At 40.3% G+C, this 25,025-nt stretch overlaps 1 protein-coding gene across 1 annotated transcript in view; it reads right to left on the reverse strand.

Annotated features, from left to right (window-relative positions):
• The window catches only part of GADL1 (glutamate decarboxylase like 1), a 167,470-nt gene that overhangs the window by 71,283 nt on the left and 71,162 nt on the right, over positions 1–25,025 (reverse strand). Inside the window, exon 12 of the mRNA XM_045436416.1 lies at positions 2,693–2,892. Within this exon, the coding sequence (XP_045292372.1) occupies positions 2,693–2,892 (200 nt within the window). The remainder of the gene's footprint in view (positions 1–2,692; positions 2,893–25,025) is intronic.

The raw sequence follows: 25,025 nt of genomic DNA on the forward strand, positions 1-25,025 counted from the left end.
ACCAGAGTCCTAAATGATACAATATTTATAGATTTTCAAACTACTTCTTAAACCGTAATCACTAGATTTGCTGATTTCTAACAATCTTCTGAAAGTGCCAAAGCCATCACTTTATCTGTCCTTATAACCAAGACATTATGAAAGAGTATAAAGGAAATCTCATTTGAAATGGAGTCAGGAAGTCCTGCAGATGGGGCTCTCATGCCCTACAAACTAGACATCAATTGAAGACTTCAACAGGAAAAGGCTACCTTGCGTTTTCCAACAGGAAGAAGCCCATTTTACTACCACAGCAAATAGGAGGAAGATTTTTTCCTTGTCTAGCAACAGCCCCAGCCAATGAGAAGCCATACTACTCAGCCAATGAGAAACCATCACTTCCTGTCTCCTCCAATGGACCCATGTCCAAAGCAACCCCTCTCAACTTCCCCCTTTCCTCTATATACGCAAACTTCTCCCCTTTGTTCTCCAAACTTGCCTATGTTTTGCCATGGTTTGCATGTCCTGAATTGCAATTCCTCTGTCATTCCCAAATAGGCTATTTTTCTGGTAAAAAACTGGCTGTTTTATTTTCAAGGTCAACACCATGTAACTTTGCAGTTCTTCCTGCTAAAAGGCAGATTGTATTCCCGGACTCTCAACATCGAGTTTGGCCACGTGATTTACTTTGGCCATTGGAATGCCAGTAGAGAGGATATAAATGGAACTTTGAAGTCAGCTTGCATAATGGGGCCTTCTTGGCCTTCGATCATCTCCATCAGATGACACTCTGAACACACTCTGGCTCACCTGTTAATCCAATGAGGCTGCAAAGCATGTAGGGAGAAGACTGAGACCCTCCACCAACCCCCACAGCCACCATAGTATGAGATAAAGCCACTCCAGCCAACCTGCAGATGTATGAGAATAAATAATCGCTGTTTGGGGGCATCTGGATCAGTCGGTTAAGCCTCCAAATCCTGATTTTGGCTCAGGCCATGATTTCATGGTTTGTGTTCAAGCCCTGCATGGGGCTCTGTGCTGATAGGGCGGAGCCTGCATGGGATTCTGTCTCCCTCTCTCTCTGTCCCTCCCCCTGTTGTTCTTTATCTCTCTCTCAAAATAAATAAAAATAAACTTGAAAAAATAATGGCTGTTTTAAGACACTGATTTTTCAGACAGTTATTGCACAGAGCACCCATACAATCCCAGTATAGAAAGAGGAAACTGTTTGATGCCTGGGGGCCTCAGTCAATTAAGCATCCGACTTTGGCTCAGGTCATGATCTCACCCTTTGGGGGTTCAAGCCTCACATAGGGTCTGTGCTGACAGCTCGGAGCCTGGAGCCTGCTTCGGATTCTGTGTCTCCCTCTCTTTCTGCCCCTCCCTGTCTCATGCTCTGTCTCTGTTTCTCAAAAATAAATAAATGCTAAAAATTAAAAAAAAAAAAAGAAAGAGGGAACTGTTTTAAATCTCTAAGTGAGACTTTTGGATTTTGCATGTGAAATGTGAGCAAGAAATATGAAGGAGAGATCATTGAAACCAGAGATCACAAACTCCAGTGCCTATAGTGGTCAAGCAGGTATAAATAACCAAAACTCATACAGCCTGTAGCTTATGCCAGTCACATTCTAAGGGTTTAACATATGTCAATTCATTTAATCATCACAACAACTATTTGAACTACATACGACTATTATCTCCAGGCACAGAGAGGTTAAGAAACCTGCCCACATCACCTAGCTTGTAAATGGTAGACCTAGGTTTTGAGTCCAGGTTGTTGGCAAAAACACAGAAGGAAGTAGGGGGAATGTGGGTCTCTAGACAGGCATCAACATGTTCAGTGGTTTGTCACCATGTGGGACTGAGAGCATTCAGATCTTTCGAGAGAAGCCAAAAACCCAGATTTTTGACAAATCTCCCTATTTTTAAATATTTTAAGTCTTTAAATGTTTGAATTTTTTTTTTAACACCAAGAAGATTAAGTCTATGCAGTTGGGGCTCAACCAATCACATTTAAAACTAAATTTGGCTGTGGCCTGCCCATTTGCACCCACTGATCCAAGCTTAGCAGAAGAGTCTTGAGTGGCAAATGTCCACCACCTGTCTCTCAAGAGCTTGTCTAATGCCTTTGGAAGTGTCTTCAACAGCTTTGTCTCTGACGTTACGACGAGACAGGTAACCACAGCACTTCAAGATTACCTTTACCTTCTTGCCTCTACTCCAGCCCCACGTTTTCACAGACCTGCTGTTCACATCTTTCAAGTCACCATGATTTGGGCTTGGTCCTCCCTCTGCCCGCACCATTCTCCGTCCCTTTCTTCACCGGGTCTTAGTTAAATGTCACTTCCTCCAGGAAGCCTCTGCCAAAGCCCCTCAAGAACACTAGGGAAGCCACCTGAATGCTCTTGGAGCATCGCATACCTCTCCTTACCGAAAAGTAGGTTCACCTTTATTTGATCAGGTTTGTCACTTAAATGTATCTGTTACTAGCCTGGGACCCCAGAGGGCAGGGGTAGGACGGTTTTGTTCACAATTTCTAACACACAGTAGGTACTGAAAAAATGGCCATTATATGAAAGAAGAAATGCACAGAAGAAAGACCATGTGTAGATCTCACAAATGTCATTTCCATAGAGTCTTTGTTACAGACATGCGTGGGCGCGCACGCACACACACACACACACACACACACACACACACGGGCAAGTACCTAGATAAAGCAAGTGCACGATTAACTCTTTCCTCAAGGCCTAATGTTCCCAGGGCCTTCCAAGTCATCCAGAACTTGAATGCATCTGGTCTCCTGCTGCATTGGATAGACTTGTCTCCTGTGTCATAGCTGACATCATAGAATTTATCCTGCTGGAAGAGGTAAGATGCCTTGGCAGAGTAGCATTTCTTGAGAAGGTCCTTTTGAAAAAAAAAAAAAAAGAAGAAAGAAAAAGAAAGAAAGGAAGAAAGAAAGAAAGAAGAAAGAAAAGACTGTAAGACTGTCAATTTTTAGAATACACTTTATTTCAAAAACACACACCCACAAACAAAACCTGTGTGACATTCTACTCCCTTGTGCCAAAGGCATTTGTTCTCGCTCTGTGACCGCCCTGCGTGGGAAGCAGTCTATGTGTGTATTAACTTTGAGACACAGGTTACCTATTTTGTTTGGGAAAAAAAAAACCCTCAGAGCTGAGAATTGCTCAGTCCATCTTCACAATCTCACTGATGATTACGGGGAAGCTTGGCAATGACCACGTAATCATCGTACAATATCAAAGTGGGTCAAGTTCTCAAGATGAAAAATATCAGTTGGTAACTCACTGAAAGCTCCATACTGGGGAAAAATACCTAACATATTGTATATACTTTGTATAATATCATAGGCAAAACAAATAGGCATTTATAGCCTCTTCCTTTAAAGTCATATTCATATTGACAAGGCCAAAAGTGACAACAACCCAGGGATAAAAAACCTGATGAAGGAGCTATGGGAGAGTTCAACGGCAGCCAGCAAGTTATAACTATCACCAATATCAGCTGCAATTGCAAAGGGTTTTGGGGGGTTGGTCCTGCATGGGTTTTATTTTGCAACCAAATTCGATCTGCATTTACTGACTGGTTACTTCTCTTTAAGCAGTGGGTGACAATTTACCCTATTTACTACCATTCTAAATTCTTTGCCCTGACCTCAAATTTTTTAGAGTTTAATCCTGGTTACCTTCCAAGTCATCTGGTGTCCACAGAATCCCAGATTTCCTAACCCATCCCTTCACCATGCCCTATGCATCTCTGAGCATCTTCATTCCTACAGAATACTTAGTAAAACCCTCTGCTTCCCCAACATAGCCAAACTACTCAATGTCCTTTGACCACTAGATCATGCCTCATCTGTGTCTTTGCTCACATCACTTGCTTGACCCTATCTCTATTTTAACATAGTATTTGACACATTCAAAAATACATTCAGCGTATTTACAAGTTCTGAAGTTTACTAACACCGAACATAGTCTTTCCTCTTTATCTAGGTCTGCCCTTCCTTTGGGTCCCATCTCAAGTTATGCTTTCCCTTCAGCTTCTTTTCTGCCCATCCCATTGGACTCACTTCTTCCTTTTATGTTTGGCTCTGGTTGCTGGCTTTGCTCCTGTGGTGCCCCTACTCAATATGCAGTCTGCATGTATTCTCTCCTTGTGTGGCCAAGCACGTTCTAGAGGGCAGGAATCATTTCCTATTCATGCCCACATCCACAGAGTTTAACACTGTATTGGGCATAGAAGACCCTCCCTAAGCCATTAGGGTGATGATGCCCCTCCCCATATTCCATATTTCCCTCACATTCCCCTGACACGTAGTATAAACAGAATAAACCCAGATACATGAACTTCTCACTTGGCAGGCACATCTTCTAAATCTTAATAATACAAAAGGATCAATACTGTACAGGAAGCTACAGAGAAACACCCCACTGGTCCTAGAAATGATCTCTTCTGAACAGAGAGTGTATTTGTTTGACTAATCAACTTGGTACATTCCAAACAAAACCATGCATTTGCATGTTACAATGGTAACGTTGTATTGTGTGGCCACTGATCTGGATATAGGTGTGTTCCATTACCAGAAACCATGATTTTATGTTATGTAAAAAATTCTAGACCAACTATAATCAAGAACTCCAAAATTCCCACTCAACCAAAAATGTTATTATCCAAAATAAACAACATAAAATAATAACTAAAAGAATACTAGGACGTCTTCAGTCTCGCTCTGGTGGATAGTGTTGGGAGACACAGAAGAAGAACAGATTGCTCTGATCTGAACATTAAGGTATAAAGGGCCCCTTGCTTTTTATTCTTTACTTTAATTCTCTCAGCAATCCTCAGCTTTGATCACAGCCCTTACCACTGTATCTCCCTACCCTCAAAGGTCAGAAAATTTGATTGCTGTTTCCATAGCAACTGCAGCCTGACCATATATTCTAACATTAAAAGGCCACTGCATACATTTTAAGGACAAAGCATGCACACACACTCTTGTACTTGCATCATGGCTATAAATTTGCTTTCATCAACCATTAAAGACTCCAAGAAATCCCCCAAGCAGATCAACTTTGGACATGTCTTGGGCAAGTTTCAGTGCCTAACACTGGTGACTGGAAGGGAGAGGAAGCCCATCCATTATCAGGAGACGAATTGCATCATCATAGGCAAATGGAGAAGAGAAGAGCCAAAAACATCACACACCAGAATGAGTGATTGTCCTACAGTCATGACACCATTAATTTCATTGCACTGAAAAATCCTCCTGCCCTGGGAAGGTTTCATAAAGCACAACTGGAGGCTTGGGATTTCCTTTATCAAAAATAAATGAAAACTTTCACCACGAAGTTCCTGCTTTGCATTTTAGTTTATATCCTTGTGTTACAATGGATGCGATGCGTTTAGTTTTAAGATACACATCTACTAAGGCAAGATGTTTCAGATCTCCAGAGAAAAGAACGTTTTGGAACAAGTAGAGTAAAAGTTAGTGTTTTTGAAAACACTTAATTAGTCATTATTGTGCTATCAAAGAGAAGCACCCTGTTTATCTTGCTCATCTTTATAATCTTAACACTAGCAGGACAATAAATACTAGTTCTATGATTTCCAGAGACACAGAGGCAATGAGAATACCCATTGCTTTATATTGTGATATCATCTCAAACAGTTCTCAGGAATTAGTAGATATTGTACTAGCACTCACACAGTGGTAGGTACAAGAAATGCAACCAAAGTAGCTTAAGCAAAAAGGAGAATTTTTTATAGGCTCATATATTTAAAACTCCAGGCACAGATAATCTTCAGGCACAGGTGGGTCGAGGATCAAATCTGGAATCTTTCTCTTCTTATTCTCTTTTGTACTGGTCTCATTCCCTGGCAGAAAGCTGGGAGGAAGCCTGGGAATGGGGGCTTCCAGTAGGACCTGTGAGTGCCCAGGGAGGCTCTGTTGGGAGAGAATGGAGAAGAGACAGCCTCTGCTGGTGATGCCCCTAAAGCAGAGAGGGACTGCTGCCCTCCCCCTCAATCTCAATCTCTTGTCTGAACGTCCCGTTGCCCAAACTTAACAGGAAGCCAATTGGCAAGGGAGCCTGGGAAATGTGATTTGTAAGAGGCACGCCCCTTTCAGAGCAAAGCAGAAGAAGGCTGAAGAATGAATTATAAAGAGAAACAAGCAAATGACAAGCACGCTGCGTGAGTACAGAAACCACATCTTGCCTTTTCACTGTACAGAACCTAGTACGTAATAGTACTGACCAGAGCCAGCATGAATGGAGTTCTTACTATGGGTCAGCCACTGGATATGCATGAACTCATTGATGTCTCAGAACAGTCCAATGCTGTAAGTTCTATTATTTTTGTCAATGCCATTGTACATGTGACAAAACTCTAACGTGGCGTGGTTCAGTTAATTACCTAAGATCATATAGCTGCCAGGTAGTGAGGCTGGATGTCAAACCAAGGCTGCTGGGATTAAGGGCCTGAACGCTGCATCCATTACACTCTAGTCTTTCTACAGTGGGCCCTTAAATACATGTGCAAGAGAGTGGCCCATAAATGTTCATTGAAAGTCCTGAAAGAGGGCACCCGAGTGACCCAGTCAGTTAAGCATCCGACTCTTGATATTGGCTCAAATCCTGATCTCATGGTGTGGGGTAGAGCCCCGCCCTGGGCTCCATGCTGAGTGTGGAGGCTGCTAGGGATTCTCTCTCTCCCTTTGCCCCTCCCCGGTTTGTGCTCTCTCTCGCTCTCTCAAAATAAACAAATAAACTAAAAAAAAAAAAAGTCCTGAAGAGGCTGGTGAAAAGGAAAATGGCCCATCGAGAACACACGGAAATGGAGAGCAAAACAACTATAATCCCATTGCAGACCCTTGCTTTTTTCCCGTAAATATGACTTCTGTCTTACTAATGGTGGTGTTTGTCTATAAAACATTCTGGTGTTCATCTAAATACTTGTGACGCTGGTGATGTTTAAGGGCATCACTACAAATACGTAATGAATCGACACATTTTTCTTGTCGAGCTGAGTCAAACCATTTTTTATTTCCACAGGCTAGATCAAATGCTGTTGTCTCTTTCCCAGAAGTCAATGACCACATGGGCCTACTTATGTCCTCACTCCTTGCAATCATGTTTTTCAGCTCAGCCAACGAAAACTATCCCAAATTCTTCCCGTATGGCTCTTTCCATATTCTGTCCCATATCATTATTATTTACATGCAAGACATCGACTAAATGCCTTAGGAAATCGGCATATTAATAATTTTTGTACTAACTAATTCATTACGAAATTATGTACTGAGTACTTGTTGCCTAACAAGCACTATGAGAAGCCTGGGCATACAACCCCATGGAGGTACTAAGCATCTTGGCTAACATTTGTTGACTGGATGTGCAAAACTAAATTTAGGTTATGAATAGCAGAAAGGTTTGGTTGTAAACTAAAACGTAATGGTGAATTTTAAAAATGATCATATCTTCTCATCTTAGCTTTATGGCTTGAGTGAACAAACATTTGAGAGGCTTAGTATATGCCAAAAGCTATGCTAGGCACTGGGGATGTAACGGTAAATAAGAAAACCACTATCCCTAGTCTACGGCCATACCACCCTGAACGCGCCCCATCTCGTCTGATCTCAGAAGCTAAGCAGGGTCAGGCCTGGTTAGCACTTGGATGGGAGAAAACCACTATCCCTAAGAAGTTGAAGATGGAGATAGGAATAGAAAAACAGGCAGTTACAGAATGGGGCCGGAAGAAGGGTAAGAACAAAGTCTACAGAGCATGAAGGATGGTCAACTTTCACTAACTCAGAGATGTTAGATAGGGCTCTTCGCGAGAAGAAATAGGTCACTGAGAGCTGAAAGATGGGGAGGAGCTGCGTAGAAGATGGAACGAATTCAGTCTGACTGGGGCTAATTAATGGGGTAGGGCAGAGTTAGTAAGGCTGGAAAGGTACAGAGGAGCCAAGTCACCACGGATCCTAAGTGCCACAGTAAGAATGACTGGTCACAGAATTTTCACGGGCTTATACGGATACTTCAACCTAAACCTCATTATTGATCTGGCAGAATAAAGTGAGAATCAGCAGATGTGGAGTCTGCTTTTGATTCAGTCACTTGGGTGTCAGCGCTCAAAGCAAGTCACTTAACATTTTGGGCTTCATTTTTCCCATCAATGTAATGGAGATAATGATACTTGCTCTGCCCACCTTACAGGAATATTATGAAAATCTAATGAAATAATGTTAACTGGGGACACCTCTCAATCTTTTGGCCAAAATCCTGCTCATCACTCCCTTCTTCCTACATATTCCCATACCCCCAACCCTTCCCGACTGTCCTTTGATTTACTTCTCGCCCCAAGCAAGTTGAAGAACGACATGCCAGCTCTAGACAGTATCGCTGCTTATGAAATGAGCATATTATACCTCTCACCCACCTCCCGTGTTTAATGGTAGGTCTCGGCCAGCAGATATAGAAAACCAAGTGACAGACTATGTTAAGGCTATTAAAAGAAATGTTAGAGTAATAGGAAGAATTACCTCCAAGTGGAGGTAAGCCTGACCTTGCTTAAGCTAGGACTCTTGATGGCTCTCATAGATGCTGTGGATCTTTACAAGTGAAAAAGAGACATAAGGGAGTGGAGGGGGGAGGAAGGAAGGGAGGTAGGAAGCAAGGAAGGAAGGGAAAAGAATAATATAAGGATATTATTTCGAAATGAGTTTTCGCGTCTTAAAGTATAGTATAGTCTTTATGTTTGTTATGTTTATACAGGTGTGTTTAAAACCCATGGAAACCAGAAGACCATTAAGTTTCTCCTCTAATGCACCAAGGTTCTTGTACTGGCACAGCACTTTCAGGAATCTTTGACATTTTTGTCTAGTTTTTGACGTACCATGTAGGAAAGTGAGACCATAACCCTTTATCTTCACATCTTCCAATGCAATGTCCATCCACTACTTTTGACTTTCTCTGTTTGTTCTTCAATCCCACAAATATTCCCTTTCTGACTTTCACGGGTATAGAGCATTTTGCCAGTCTTTATGGTAGGAATGAGACCTGGCCATCAAAATCACTGGCAACGTGAAAATCGTGCATTTACCGTCACTGGAGTCCTGACTCTGTCCCTCTGCGCACCGTCCATCAGATTCCCCTAGTCTCGGGCAGTTACTGACTGACAGGCAGTGTGTTTCACATGCTCAGCTCTGCTGTAAGATCTGTGCATTATTGGAAATTGGCCTTGAACTTTAATCCGCTAGGCCTCCACTTTCTGGGCTTCTACATACAGTATTTCTGCATTTTGCCCCATTCACGTTCATCTATAATCCAAAGCAGGTACCCTTTTCTTCGCAGATTCTTTGGATAGACATCTTTCATTTTTCTCATGGTATGCCTTGGGTCCCTCTTTTTGGGGATTTATTTATTTACTTCATTGTCTTTCTGTTACCTGTAGCTTTTTCACTGGCTGTCAGAGCAGAAAATTGTTAAAATCATCTGGTGCTGCATCTTGCTTGAGAGAAAACTTACTCTACTTAATGAACAGCCAGCACAAAATTCCATTTCGAATTTTTCTAAATTCCCCACCAGATCAGAGTTCTTATTTGCATTTTCTTTTGCCATTTAGTGGCTAGTTTCAGACACATCGTGCTTCACTGGCCACCTCAGTCGTTGCAGAAGGTTCAAACCCCAACTTAGGGGCTTCTCTTGGCAGCTCTGAATCATTTTTTGATCGGTTGACTCAGCCCTCTTTCTTATCCATTCCCAAACGTTAGTATCACCCCCACAACAACCTCTGCTTAGGTCTTCAGTTAATTCTCCAATTCTTACTCCCCTCTGTCACGTGTGTTTTCTGGAAGATGTTAGGTATGGAAGTTCACTCATATTTCAGATGCTTGTGCTTGAATTCCCAAAGATCTGGTGAACAACCTGCCCCCCTTCTGCCACGCGGTGACACATTTGAGCCTGCTGTCCTGCCAACAACAAGGGTGCCCATTTACGCACGGGCAGGGCCGGTGAGGCCAGAAACTCCCTACTTTTCTTGACAGACTCCTACATTATTATCATGTGAACTCTGTAAGACCAGCGGGGCCAAATCACTTTGATATCATATGCGAAAACCACTGATTACCCTGGAATGTTTGGGCACTAAGTGTTAATACCAAAGGCCACTTCTCCTTCCAGAAAGCCTCCCGGAAGATTCCGGAAAGTTTTGTTAAGTGCTAGGCCTGCAGGCCTGATGGGCATTTTTCAGAGAACTGATAAGAGTACTTCAGTGGCAGATTGAAGATTCTATATTTGCTAATGAGCTGTAACTCTTTTGTAAATATCCCTAACTAAGGGTCGGAATGAGCTGGTTTAAAAATGAGGAGAGACTGAGCTAAAACATTTTTTTTTTTTTAAAGAAATGCAACTTAACAATTTTAAGCAGCGAGGGTGACTACAGGAGAGCAGAAAGTTGGGCTCAGTGTCTTAGAGAATGTGTAAGTGCTTCTATAAATAGGTAAGAAACATTTGATAGTCCAGAGATAACTTGGCAATACCTCTGCATGTCCTACAAGCATTTAAAAATAGTGCAATCGGGCTTCTCTCTTAGGACAGATGAAGATTTTCTGATCTTCCCCAGGCAGCTATCAACATACTTTTCTGTTAAATATAATCTAAAGCAGTGGTTTTCAAACTCTGATTATAGCCCACAGTCAAGCAACTGTGTTTAGGTGGTGACAGTCTCCACCCTGACTGATATCCATGAAACTGAAACATGAATTTGATGGAATAGTACCGATCACTACCACCTGAACAACATACTCCTATTTGCTACTCTATTCTATCCTGACTATTCATTAAAAAGGAAAATAAAAAGCTGAGGTGACTTACAATTGACTATATAACTCAAAACCAATTAGTCCGGTGGTCCTTAACCGTAGCTAATATTAGAATTATCTGAAGAGATTTTTTTTTTTTTTTTTTTTTTTTTTTTTTTTTTTTTTTAATACCAATGCAAGATCCTTACTCCAGACCAAAAAGTCAGAACTTCTGGTGTGGGGTAAGGGTGATGGCATTTTTTTTTAAAGCTTCTCAGATGATCCTAATGTGCAGCCAGGATTGAAAACCATGGTTCTGATGGGTCTGGACCTTATGTTGAAAACTCTTGATCTGGAATATTCAGTCAGCATTACATTGATATAGAGTCCAGAGAACTCTGAGGTGTTGAGTTTTTATAAGGCTGTATAAACCCAGATGATTATCTGACTACTTTTCATGCTAATCGTGTCCATTATCACGGTTGTACTTCTGTGTGAATACAAATGAGGAATGGCTTTATTCTAGGCCCCTAAGTAAAGAAAACATAGGTGGATATGAATAATACTGGACTCTTAACCAAAGCGGGGGAGGGGGACCAAGGCAGCTTATGAAAACACAATGTGGTAGGATGAGCAGAGAGGGAAGAAGAGGAGAAAAAGAGGGATGAGGGAGTGGGGAAGGAAAGGAGGAAGAGAGAAGTCAAGGCCAGGGGAAACGCCGTGGGGAAGCACAGTGCAACTGCCGTGGTATCTGTACAGAGAAGTCATGCTGGACGGAGGGTGAAGGGCTGAGACTCCCCGCCGGTTTCTCAGCCCGCCCGGTCATGTGCACACCGCAAGAGTGCCCAGTGGCCAAATGCTGCGTCTGAGCGCCGAGGATTTACTCTAACTGGCAAGTACTTCACTTTGCTCCATCAGATCACATTTTCATTCACCTATAAATTGAGGATAATGATATTGCAAGGCAGCCCTCCTCCTGGGGATAAGTATTGGTGCCATAATGGGTAAGTGAAGGTCTGGAAAAACACTTATTAACACAAGACCTGTTTCTTCAGTCTGGACGGCTGGCTTGGCATCTCTCCCAGATAGGTGGTCGGGTACGTAGAGAAATGGTGTCTTTCATTTCGGCCAAAATGGATCTAAAGCAAGTGTGCTCCTGGGGGCCGAGGCTAGAAAAGTACTCCACACCAGGAGCGCGGTATTTAGCAAAAAATAAAACTAAATAAATAAAAATCGATCTGTGTCTCCAGCTGATCGTGATGCTGTTAACGAGGGCCCAGTTCTTCCTCAGGTGGAATTTTACACATTCAGCGGCAAGGCCGCCGGCCTACATTTCTTGGAGTTGGAACATCCTCGAGAAGTCTGGCCTCTGAGGCCTGGAGTGTAGGTAAGAAATTGATGTTATACAGGGGAGAAGTGTGGTGCAGCAAGGCAATTTCTGAAACACAAGTTTCCTGCTCTTCATTGCATAAATCCCATCAAACTGTTGTTGGAAATCATTGGTAATTACCATGACCATGGGCAATCCTACTCAAAACTGGCCTTAAATCATAGTTTAAAATGAATCAGGAAGTGCTTGGCAAAACCTTCTAATAGGACGCAAGATCTAGCGGACAAAAGCATGTTTTTCCCCCAAAGACATGATAAAAGAGAGAAATGTGCTAAGATAACAAAGAATTGGGGCGCCTGGGTGGCTCAGTGAGTTAAGCATCTGACTTCAGCTCAGGTCATGATCTCACAGATCGCGGGTTTAAGCCCCACATCGGGTTCTGTGCTGACATTTGGAGGCTGGAGCCTGCTTCGAATTCTGTGTGTCCCCCTGTCGTCCCTCTCTGCCCCTCCCCTGCTCATGCCATCTCCCTCTCTCGATTACGGATAATAAAACATTTAAAAAATTAAAAGAAAATAAGAATGTTTTCACTACACGAATGGACATTTGTCCAGACAGAAGAATCAGTGTGTTCCATGTAGCTCACTCCTCAATTTGGATGTATTTAGGGAAAAAAACTGTATTCGCTGACTGTCCACTGTATGGCCGGCAACACACTACACCCTGCCGGAACATTACCCCCTTTAACGGTAGAGTTGTTCTTCATAAGAGAAAAAGTGTCTCCATTTTATAGATAACATAATTGAAGTTCAGAAAAGCTAAGCAACTTGTCAAAGGCATGCAGGGCAGTCCCAAACAAAGGCAGAATTTGAACACAGATCTTACTGAGTTTCAAGGTCTATAAATGGATTTTCCCACGGAGAAATCGTATTCAATCCCAGAACTCCCCAGTTCAGACTGTGGTCTCGGACACTAAGGAAGGCAGAGCCCTCTCTTTTGGGTATTCTAAAACAGGGGTCAGCAAACAATTTCTGTAAAGGGCCAGAGAGTAAATATTCTCAGCTTTGTAAGACACCCAATCTCTGCCACAACTACTCAACTTCAGCAAGTTGTAGCACAAAAGAAGCCATATAGGATACTAAAATATGGGTATGGTTGTGTTCCAAGAAAACTTTATTTATTTATTTATTTATTTTTTTTTTTTTTTTTTTTTTTTTTTTTCCTCAACGTTTATTTATTTTTGGGACAGAGAGAGACAGAGCATGAACGGGGGAGGGGCAGAGAGAGAGGGAGACACAGAATCGGAAACAGGCTCCAGGCTCTGAGCCATCAGCCCAGAGCCCGACGCGGGGCTCGAACTCACGGACCGCGAGATCGTGACCTGGCCGAAGTCGGACGCTTAACCGACTGCGCCACCCAGGCACCCCAGAAAACTTTATTTATAAAAACAGGCGTCAAGCTGGATTTAGCCCAAGGGCCATAATCGGCAGACCCTTGTTTTAAGACATAACCAATGAGGAGATACACTCAATAAGGCGACCATTTCCAATGTGTAAACGTAAAAAGAGCTAAACATTTCTATGAAAGCTCCAATCCATTGTCTTTCATTTTCATTGAGGCAAGTTTTTAATCTGTTTTATAACAAACAGAGAATACATAACTTCTAAAAAAAGAATATTTAATTTAAAATAAATCAAAACTGTCATGGTTTATTTTCCCTTTTGCTTTGGAGAAACCTTTCATGCAATTTCCATAAGGAATGGCATTTGATGATCCAGACTCATATTGGCTTACAACTGACCATTTCTTTTGTTTCCCCCACACCTCAAGAAGAAAAAATATATATATTCTGTGATAAAACTGGTTACATCTGGGTTCATTTTCTATTTTAAGGTTGTATTTTGTCATTTATAATAGGTCTTTCCTGAAATAATGCAGCAGGAAGATCTATAAATCTCAAACTGGCACCTCATATGCAAACAGCAAGTAGAAACTACAATTGGTCAAAGAACAGGAAAGGAGAGAGGGATGGAAGGCAGAGAGAAGGGCTCTCTGCTGGGTCAGAAGTAGGGAGATGAGATGACTTCTAGGATTCTCTGCCTCAATGGGTCTCTAGGTAGGAGAATTATATTTTCCAAACCCAATCCTTGTTTGATAAACTGCAAGTGTCTCGAAGGGGTTTGGACTGGGGTATTTAGAACAGCGGTGACTGCAAATCCTAGGGGAGAGTGACTATCTACAGAGCCCTACACTGAAACAGAAGAAGTAAATGAGAAAAACCTACAGGCCAGGTCTGGGCACCAAATAGAGTTAGGAAGTGATTTACAGGTCAGCTTAACCAGCCTGCCTGGTCATGTGAACAGAGTTAGAATAAGCAAAATCATTAGCAATAGTATTTCACTTTGTATTGGTTCTAAGAGGATTAAACAGGCAAATCTTATCTTCCCAAATCAATATTTTCTATCTCTGAACATCATTGTGGCTTTAAAAAAATCACAGTTTCAGGTAGGATATGAGGTTGATCCATCACCTGTCATCTCGACTGAGGAACATAGAGGCCGTGTGATTAAAACCATGGATTGTGGGATGAGCCTGACTGGTTCTGAATCCTGGTGTCATCCCTTATCAGCTTGGTAGCCTTGGGCATGATATTTATGCTTTCCGTACTCAGTTTCCTAATCTGTCCAGTGGTCAGAATGACAGTCCCTACCTCGTGGGATTGCTATGGGGATTAAATTTATCTACTCATCTATCTCTCCATCACACTTGCCCAGGCCTATATGGGGTATGAGAACAGTTAAGGAGCCTCCAGTTCAGTGTGGGTGACAAGCTCATGGTTAGATCACAGAGGACCTCGCAATACACGCTGAACAAATGCTGGGATAGAGAAGAGACCTTTAAGCAGACAGTAAAGCCAGAAGCCCCCCTGGGAAAGTTGATGCTTGAGCAGAATGTTGTGAGAGAAAACACAGGACTCAGGGCAGCAGAGAAGAGAGTGGTTTCCACACAGTGGGAAAATGAATGTATTCTTAACGTGATGTCCAAAGCCATCCAAACTTGATATTGTTCCCGAGCCCCCATCTCTCAACACGTCCCTCCTCAGTCTCAGACACCTGTCACTGCCAGGACATTGCCTCGCTCGACTCCAGACCATGCGTTTGCACTTTCTGACTATTTAGAACTTGTCAGAAATCAGAGAGTAACTGTGAATGAACAGCATCATGAGGGAAGGCTTCACCCATCCTCCTGCCCCATATCCTATCACACCCCTCAAACCTAACACTGCTCAGGGTACCCTCTAGAAGGGCCCTGTGGGCTGACAGGGACAGTGCCCCAGTTGCACAATGACCTAAAATAAACCACAGCTATGCTCCTCCTCTCCTGCTTCTCAAAAGCCATAAAACTGGCACAGCGATAAGAAACAATACGTCTTCCCTATGATCTCATCTAGCTGGCACTGATGAATATCGTTTTTTATTCTAAATAATTATGATAAATGCCTTGAATATAAGTGATGGCCTTTCCCAAGAATGCTTGCAGCAATAGAGGCATTGCGGGGGGAATCCCGTGCAGGGAAAGATAAACCCCATGGGTTCACATTAATTGTTAAACTGGAAACCCAATACCAGGCTTGAGAGTACACTTAAGACTCATGGCTCCATGAAATTAACCTCACCACCAATCATGAGTGAGTCGTTTCCCCAATCACAATCTTGTTAAATTAAGGAGACAGATAGATAACTGCACGCCCCTGGTGATTTTCCTCTTGGATTTCAACTGAAACCTTTAAGTGAAGGGGGCCCTATAATTGTCATAACTGGGAAATAAAACCTCTTAGAGAGACCAACCTTCTAACACTTGCTGATGCTACCTCACAAGTAGAAAACAATCTTTTCCTTATTATATATAAATTCCTGGTTCTCACTAGCTCCAAAAAAAGCTATGTATTTCATTGCATTTCACTACATCTCTGGCAAGGTGGATATTGAAATGGCAGAAAGATTCTGACAGTCCTCTAAATGAATGCATCGGTATTTCTGTAACTGGATGTCGAGGGTTTAATCTGCACTATGGTGCTGTCTAAAACTGGTAATAAAACAGAGGAATAATATGTCAAGATAAGATCCAAAGGACATATAATAGTGACATGTGCTACTCCGTGACAAGGGCATAATGAAATGTACTGAGAAGAGAGTAGCCTTATAAAAAAGAAGCCAGGAACCTTTTTCTGACAACGGCTGCAGAGCCAGAAATGGGGAAGATACAATCCATCTTCCTTGTTTCTTTTCAGTTTCAGGACCAGTTTAGAGGTCAACAATCCATTAGTAAGTTGTCACAGTTAGAGATGGGAGACATTTATCATAGACACAATGTAGGTTCTTTGTTCAGTCCATAATGACCCCTTACTTCCCTTCTCACCCATAGAGATGGTCACACCACACCATTCCCGCCCTGGTCCTAGCTGATTGGACCAGAGATGGAGAAGACTAGGTATATGGAATTAACGCTGAGAAAGATCCTAATTTAGCTCATGCTGGTCTCTTGGACTGAGATAGAAGCATGCTACTGTGAAGTACCATATTTCACCTGTCATTGGAACTCAAAAACGACATTGTTATGAATTTCAAAATTGCATCACTTTAGATGTGCAAAAACGGTAATTTATTTTTCTTTAACTGAAAATGTTTTTGATTTGGACCTATATTTATTTCTAATGCAGAACATTTAATATGGTCACTTCCAGAAAACCTCAAAACTCCGAGTGATTTCTCAGACCATTCTGACATAAAATATGAGCAATCAAGACTTCTCCCTCTGAGAGTTTTCTTCCTCTTGCTGTTTATTCAACATTGTTGGGATATTCACAAATGCCACTGAGGATGGTTGCCAGATAAAATACAAAACATCCTACTAAATTGGAATTAGGTAAAAATCTCACGTAAATTCCTAACAATCAAAATTTTCAGTAGAAGTATATCCCATGCAATATTTGGGATAACTTATACTAAAATATTATTTGTTGTTTACCTGAGATTCCAACTTAACTGAGCATCCTGAATTTTCATTTGCTAAATCTGGCAACCCTATCCTGAAGCTGGGGAGTGAACCTGATTCCCCAGTGTGGTCACTGCTGTCCTTGTGCGGACCACTTGCCCCATCTCTAACTTATCCCCAGATGATCTTTCCATCTTCCTGCTTCCATCCAAAGACCAGCCATGGCCTCCAGCTGTCAGATCGCAGTCATGCTCCTTGTTCTTGCCCTTATTTCCAGACTTCCTTGCACCTTCTTCTTCATTTTTAGTCATTTTTGGATGAGCTCCTTGCCAGCTACTCCGAAACTTATAGGGGGCTATCTTAGGGACTCTTATACCTTAATATGTACCCCCATCATGTCTACTTAATTTCTGCTTTCCAGACTGACATGAGGAACAGAGGAGAGAAAAGGCTTCCCAACTCTCTATCTCTCACCAAGAACTTGAGCCAAGAGAGGAAAGGCCCTTATATATCCTGTATTTATAGAGAAGTTCTATTCTTCCTTGGTCCTCTTGGGCTTGCATATTCATATTTAATACTTGGTTCCTCTTCAAACACTTTTCTCCCCACCCCAAGCCCTGAGGACTGTCTGTCTACTTGAGAAAGAAAGTACAAACTAAAAATGGATTCTGGGTGATAAGACATCCTTGCAAGAGTAATTATTGACGGGTGCTTGGGTGGCCCAGTTGGTTAGGTGTCCAACTCTTGGTTTCAGCTCAGGTCATGATCCTACGGTTGTGGGAGGAAGCCCCACATCAGGCTCCGCACTAAGATTGAGATTCTCTCTCTCCCCCTTCTTCTCTCCCCTGCTCACGATCTCTTTCTCTCTCTCACTTGCACTTGCTCTCAAATTCAAAGTCAAAAGAAAAAAAGAGTAACTTTCGAAGTTGAAAAGGTAAAAATTTGTCACTCTTGATCTCTGCTTTCATTTTGGTCATTGTCTGACTATAGTAAAACAAATCAGAATTTCATAACATATCTTAAGCACTTGGGAGGTTAAAATCTCTTTCACAAACCATTCTGGGCTAGAAGAGTGAATCCACAGTTATTATGGATTAATTAGAAAATAATTTAAATGAGAACACTCCAAAACAAAAGGAACAGAAGCGAAACTGCCCTCAAATGTAAAATAACATTCTTATAGAACAAAAGTGTAAAGAAGCAGGAGAAAATGTGTAACAATTAAGTAAATAATTGAATAAATTTAATAAATATGTGAATCAAATAAATGCAATTGGTCATTCCTTATGGAGAGAAGATAAACTAAATCAAGAAAAAAATTTTTTTGAATTAAGATTTCAGACAAGAATATAAGGCAAAATTTAAATGAAAATGATAAATGTAGGGGCGCCTGGGTGGCGCAGTCGGTTAAGTGTCCGACTTCAGCCAGGTCACGATCTCGCGGTCCGTGAGTTCGAGCCCCGCGTCGGGCTCTGGGCTGATGGCTCAGAGCCTGGAGCCTGTTTCCGATTCTGTGTCTCCCTCTCTCTCTGCCCCTCCCCCGTTCATGCTGTCTCTCTCTGTCCCAAAAATAAATAAACGTTGAAAAAAAAAAAATTAAAAAAAAAAAAAAAAGAAAATGATAAATGTAAACGGATGGCATATATTCTGCTAACATATTTGAAAAGCTCAATAAAATGTAGTAAATATTTTTTTTTAAATGTAAGTTCTTGAAATTGATCGGGAGAGCAGGAAATTCTTAGTAGTTCAATAAAAATGGGAAAAATTAACATCAGATCAAAGAATTATCTCCCTCAAAATTTCTGAAAAGTTTTATGATTGACTTTTCTGAACACTTCTAAAAAACTGATGTCCGTGTTATCGTAATTATTCTAAAATGAAGACAGTTTAAAATCCACTCAAAAAAACAATCTAACCAAGATCTCACACACACGCACACGTAGAGTAGATCAGTCATATGTAGACAGAACCAAAAATCTAAATATACAAATCCATCAATACATTAAAGCAAATGACCACAGTAGAATGAGTTAAATTAGTAATGTAGAAAATCTATTAAGGCACATTTAATTTTGTTTAAGGAGTAACATGATAGAACTACCTTATTAGATAATAAAAGAGAAAATGGTAAAATTCAATACTCATTTTTACATTATTTCTCAAGAGGATTTACAAAGAATGTATATTTTAAGACATCTTTAACAAAATCACAAAGAAGACAAAAATGCCTTCTATTTACTGATATTACTGAATATATTTTCAGAAATTCTATCAGTACATTATAATTGCTGATAACTGATATGAAGCTTACATATTAGAAAAAAAGCAAAATTACAGTTATATACTGATAGAATAATATATTTAGAGAATACATGAGAATAGCTTTAACTCCTTCAGAAGTAATAAGAAATACGGTAAAGTAGTAATAAATACTTAAAAGTCTGCCTTCATAGCAGCATTTGCAGTTAGAAGATTTTTTTTAAATTTTATATATATTAATATAAAAATTTATAAACAACATTAATAGGAAAACATGTCCAAGTCCTCTACGAGAAAATCCATCAAAATTCTATGATATAATACCTGTAGTTGTTTTTTTCCCCCCAACTATATAGAAAAGAGTAGGAAGTGTTGAGTATGAAACTGAGCCATGAATTGATCCTTATTAAAGTCATGCAATCAGTACATATGGGTTCATCTCTGCTCTTGTATATGTTTGAAATTTTCCATAGTAAAAATTCAAAAAAGAATCTGGGTGTGAAATAAAAGAAATCTGGTTAAATGGAAAGATGTACCATGTTCCTAGATGGAAAGGCTAAAATTTTGCAAAGATGTTAAATCTCAAATTAATCCATAGGTTTAATATAATCCTAAATAAAGTCCCAGTGGAAGGTTTTCACATTAAAAAAGTGTTTCCAAAATCCATTTGGAAGAATAAACAGATGAGAATAGATCATTTTCTTACAGAGTGAATGAAGACCTGCCCCACTAGACGAAACATATTTTTAAGTTATAATAATTATAGCAATACGGACTTGGCAAACAAGCAATAACAGTTCGATACAATAAATGGGTTCCTCCAGAAATGGGATCAAGTTAAATCCTTGCTTCATCCTATCTTTCAGACCCTTAATTAACATTTTCTGCCTTTCCTCTCCAGTTTATGCACTGGTATAATTCTGCAATTCCTTATGTTTTAAAGACTTTGTTTTCAGCTGGGACAACTTCCCAGTTCCCCTACTTGATAAGTAGGCTTTGTCCAGCATTGGGTTTCATCTGGTGCCTCCAATGGGGTGACCTGCTCTCATGAAAATCTGGTTTCTCTGACAACTTTTTTCTGTCAACGAACAGATGCTGAGTGTCACAAAAAGTTGTCAACAGAGTATCAAAATAGGTGGCTGAAGTAGATTTCCAAATACCAACATCACCTGGTGGAAGAAGATGGTAACACCAGCAAGTTTAGCTTCCCTGTCTTCCCAACAAAGTCACTGATAACATAAGCAGTTGTGATTACAAGAGGTGTGTGGATGGGATGGGGGGAAGAGATACTATATATTCTGCAATGGAAGAGAATCTTCTTAAAACATATACAGAAGTTCATAAATGCACACTTCTGAGCTGGACTTAAGATGCCAAATTAGCTGCTTCCACAATCATGGTCACCATCCTTTAAGAAGCAAATTTTCTTAAGACTCAATAAGCCTAACCGCCTCTGTTTCTTCTATCAAAGAAAGGGGTAGGGATGGGCAAAGAAAGGAAGATGCTGGTTACAGAAGCAAAATAAATTCATCTCCATCAGCATCGACATAGATATGAATACATAATATTCATCTATCAAAAAAAATTTAATGATTTAACTTTGGCTAGTGGGTTCTAAGTCATTTTTATGTTCCTCATTATGCCTGACTGTGCTAGCATGATCTAGATTGCTTTAAAAATGGAAAGAAAATACCAATAACTGTTAAGTCACGTCTGCTGCAACTAACTTTTCTACACCAGCCTTTTCAGCAAGGGTTGTTCTCTTACCTGATCTGCATTCCCTAAACATCTGCTTTTTACTCCATTACATCACTCTATTAGATACATTATGTATTATATTTCAGTTATTTGCTTAAAATCTGTTTCCCGTACTAGCCTTTGAGTTCACATAGGGTAGGGATGATGTCTTACTCATCTAACACATAGGAGGCAGTACATTTTTGCGGGTTGAATGAAAGGATGAATAAACTAACAAATGCTTATTCCCGCCAGTGGTGCTGAATAGCAGCTGATTATTAAAAAGCCAAATTCCAATAATAAAGGACTAGATCAATTGGAAATACTCCTACTGTAGAAAACAAAATATGCTGAAACAAAGCATAAAAACTGCATCTAAAGAAAAGCATCACAGACCTACCAAGACAGAAATAAACTTCTGGAAGGTCCAAGGAGAGGAAGGGAGCTCAAGAAGTTCAACCAGAAATGTCTCTACCCCAGGGACATTTTCAGACTGAGGGAGGATAGCTAATACAGGAGCCAGAAGGGTAAAGTGAGGGAACAGAGATAGTGGCCACCATGTGTGGAAACAGGCACTCCAAATACTTCAGGAAACAGATTTCAAAGGTGTTCAGCGTCACTAAGGTCAGTAAAGCAATTCTTCCTCTTGTTTAGGATTCAAAGATCTCCACCCTGAAATGGCAGTAGGGTATATACTCTAGAGATCGAGAAAAACTTCAAGCTTTTGTCCTGGGCTGCTAATTCCCCCGGATGCCCAGAAGAATGAAAATAAAATCTTCTCTCCCAAGGTAGGTAACTCCACTCCATATTTTAAATTATTCCTAAAGGTAATCTTTCAAACAAAATATTCCTTAAACCATTAAACATTATAAGGTGTCTCTCTAGATAGAGAGCCAGGAATCACAGATACAAGAATCAATGGGAATAGCGCTCAAGGGAATTTAGATACCAGAGTTAACAGAGGTAGACTAGGTGTAAATCTAGGCGTGCAATGGTCATGGAGATAGAGGCTGATCTTACAAACGTCAGCAAGAACCTAGAGGCATCATATATGTGAAAAAGACTCAATTACAAGAAAACTGGATTAGATATAGCTGAAGACAGAATTCATGAATTTCAACAAAGATTATCAAAATTATCCACAACAAAGCGTGGAAAGAAAAAATTATGAAACATACAAAACAGAGTAAGAAACAGTGAGAAGATATCAAATACATTTAATTGGACTGTCCATCAGAAAGAGAAAGAAAAGGAGGGAGTTAATAATTAAGTGAATAGTCTTCAAAATTTGGAAAAATATCATTCCACAGATTTAATAAGCCCAATAAAGCCAAAGCAAGATAAACCACACAGAATCCATATTTACAACACCATAGATAAACGGAAAATTAAAGAATACTTGAAAATCTTAAAGGAAGCCATAATAAAAAGTAATTTTGTCATCAAAAAAATGAGTTAGTTAACTTTCTAACACACAAAAGGGGGAAAGAAAAGGAAAAAAATCATTAAAGTACCAAAAGCAAATTACTGTCAGAATTCTACTTCCAGAAAAAGAAATAAAGCCATTTTCAAAGAAGCAAAGCCTAACAGAATATGCTGCCTTTGGATCCACTAAGAAATTCCTAAATTAGGTCTTCAAGAAAAAGGAAAATTAGGCCAGATGGAATCTTGGAGATATAGCAAGCAATGAAGATATGTGCACAAAAATGTTCACAGCCAATTTTTGTAAAAGCCCAAAGTTGTAATAACCCAAGTGTCCATCACTGGAGCAAAGATAAACAAATTGTGCTATGATCATATGGAAAACTATACAGCAGTGAAAATGAATAATCATCAGATTGCGTCAAAACACAGATGAATCTTACAGACATAAGGTAAATCTGAGCAACGACAAAGCCGAGCCAAAAATATATATATGATTCCTTCAGAAAGGTAAAAGTAAACTATATTATTTGAGGATCCATACTACAGAGAAGAACTAAAAACAAAGCAAAAGCCAATAACAAGAAAGAATACATGGGGGACTTCTGTGCTTCGAGTTATGTTCTTTGAATGTATCTTTAAAAAAAAAAAAGAACTTTAAAAAAGAAAAAACGACCACCGTCTTCCAACCCCCCCCCCAACAAAAGCCCTCAGAATGAACTATCAGAGAGGTTACGGAGTTACTTTTGCAATGAACAAAACTCCCTAAAGTATAATTGTTCGTCAATATCATAATGACTTAAGGGCAGGTATATTTGCTGTGTGAATGTGTATGCCTAAGTGCTTGCATACATAAGTTATATACACCTTGAATTTAAAGATATGGTGACTATTTTACAGAGTTTGCCTTTTTCTATTCAGGGAAATTAATTCATTCTACAATTGATTTATTATTGCTGTTAACAATTTTCCTACAAATTAGGGTTTACATACAATTCCTAAAAGCCTATGAAAAAATAAATCTACATTTGCCACCCCTGAGTTTCTACAAAATCAGAATAATTCTGTTCACATGTACTCGTATTCACATTTGGAATTGCCATGGAAGAAGAACCCAGAAGAAAACTGACTCCCTGAAATTTTCTGTCCTTGAAACAACAAAGCTGGAAAGCCTAACTAGGAATGTCAGGTATGTTTTCAAATATCTTCCTTGGAAAACAACACATATGACAATTAGAATTGTGCAAAGGAAAACAAACGGAACAATTTTTTCTAAGAAGTCAAAAGGGCCTCCCGTGTCATACCAGGGAGCAGAAATAAAGGAGAAAGCCTGTTGCGGTGAGTTCATAAAAAATAAAAGGCAAAAAAATGGCAGATGCTTGGAATCCTTTAAAAATGTGAAAACCAAATTCTATCCACCTGAGGCAGATCTAGCATGCTAATTACGGCAAGAATTTTTCCATTAGCTTCATTCCACGTTTCCTTTAGTGCCCTTTTACTCTAGGTATCTCATTTTTCTTAGATTTTAGCTTACAGAACCCTCCCATATAATGAGACCCTCATCAGTTTTGTTGTAAGGTAGGATACAAAAAAAAAAAAAACAATCTGTAAATAGAATCCTCCTTCCGGGATATTTTCAACTGCTGGGACACAAGGGTAGAATTTCTCCCCCACTCCTGCCCCCACTTTTTATCATTTTAGCAAATCTGAAAGTCTTCTATGATGACTGGCAGGGAAGCAAAGGTTGGGGTCCCCTACTGAAACGGGATGGCTGTTATGAAGAATGAAGTCTTTACCTGGAAGGATATCAGAGAGATTCCCACACTCTGAGGCTTCTCCAGAAATAGACAGGCAGAAGGTATTAAGTCCAATAGTGGCCAACACCCCAACTCATCTAAGTCAAACGGACGAAATTAATGTAGCTTAATCAGTAGGACCAGGTGGCAGTCACCCAAAGGTCTGAAGGAACTCAAGGATGAAATTGGGAAGCTGTTGGCCAAGATACTGGATCCCACACTGCAAACAGGCAGATTGTGAATGTCATTCTGTTCATTAGAAGGGGTCAAGAGAGGACCCAGGGAGCCTTAGAAAAGCAAGTATCTCTTCCGCTTGTCCAGTCGCCAATAAAGAACAGCATCATTAGACACTAAAACGAAAATAACTTCCTAGGGGAAAGACAATATGGTTTCTGAAAAAGGAAAGCATGAGTCACTGATTTATTATTGGTCTCTGAGGCATGTAGATAAAAGGCCAAATGTTGGCACAGTTGAGAGTAAAGACTTTTTTTCAAGTGCCAACATGAAAGGGGATGCGAGGAGGTAATGGATATATCAAGCCATATGGATAAGGCAAACAGTTTCTACACCCCGTCAAAATTGCAACATATTGGCAGGAAGGGGCACTTTTTAAGACTTGAAAGAGATCAGGTGGTGATGATAAAGGACACACTACTTCACACTGCAGGTAACAGAT

The sequence above is a fragment of the Leopardus geoffroyi genome, chromosome C2 (genome assembly GCF_018350155.1).
Source record: "Leopardus geoffroyi isolate Oge1 chromosome C2, O.geoffroyi_Oge1_pat1.0, whole genome shotgun sequence".
Lineage (NCBI taxonomy): Eukaryota > Metazoa > Chordata > Mammalia > Carnivora > Felidae > Leopardus > Leopardus geoffroyi.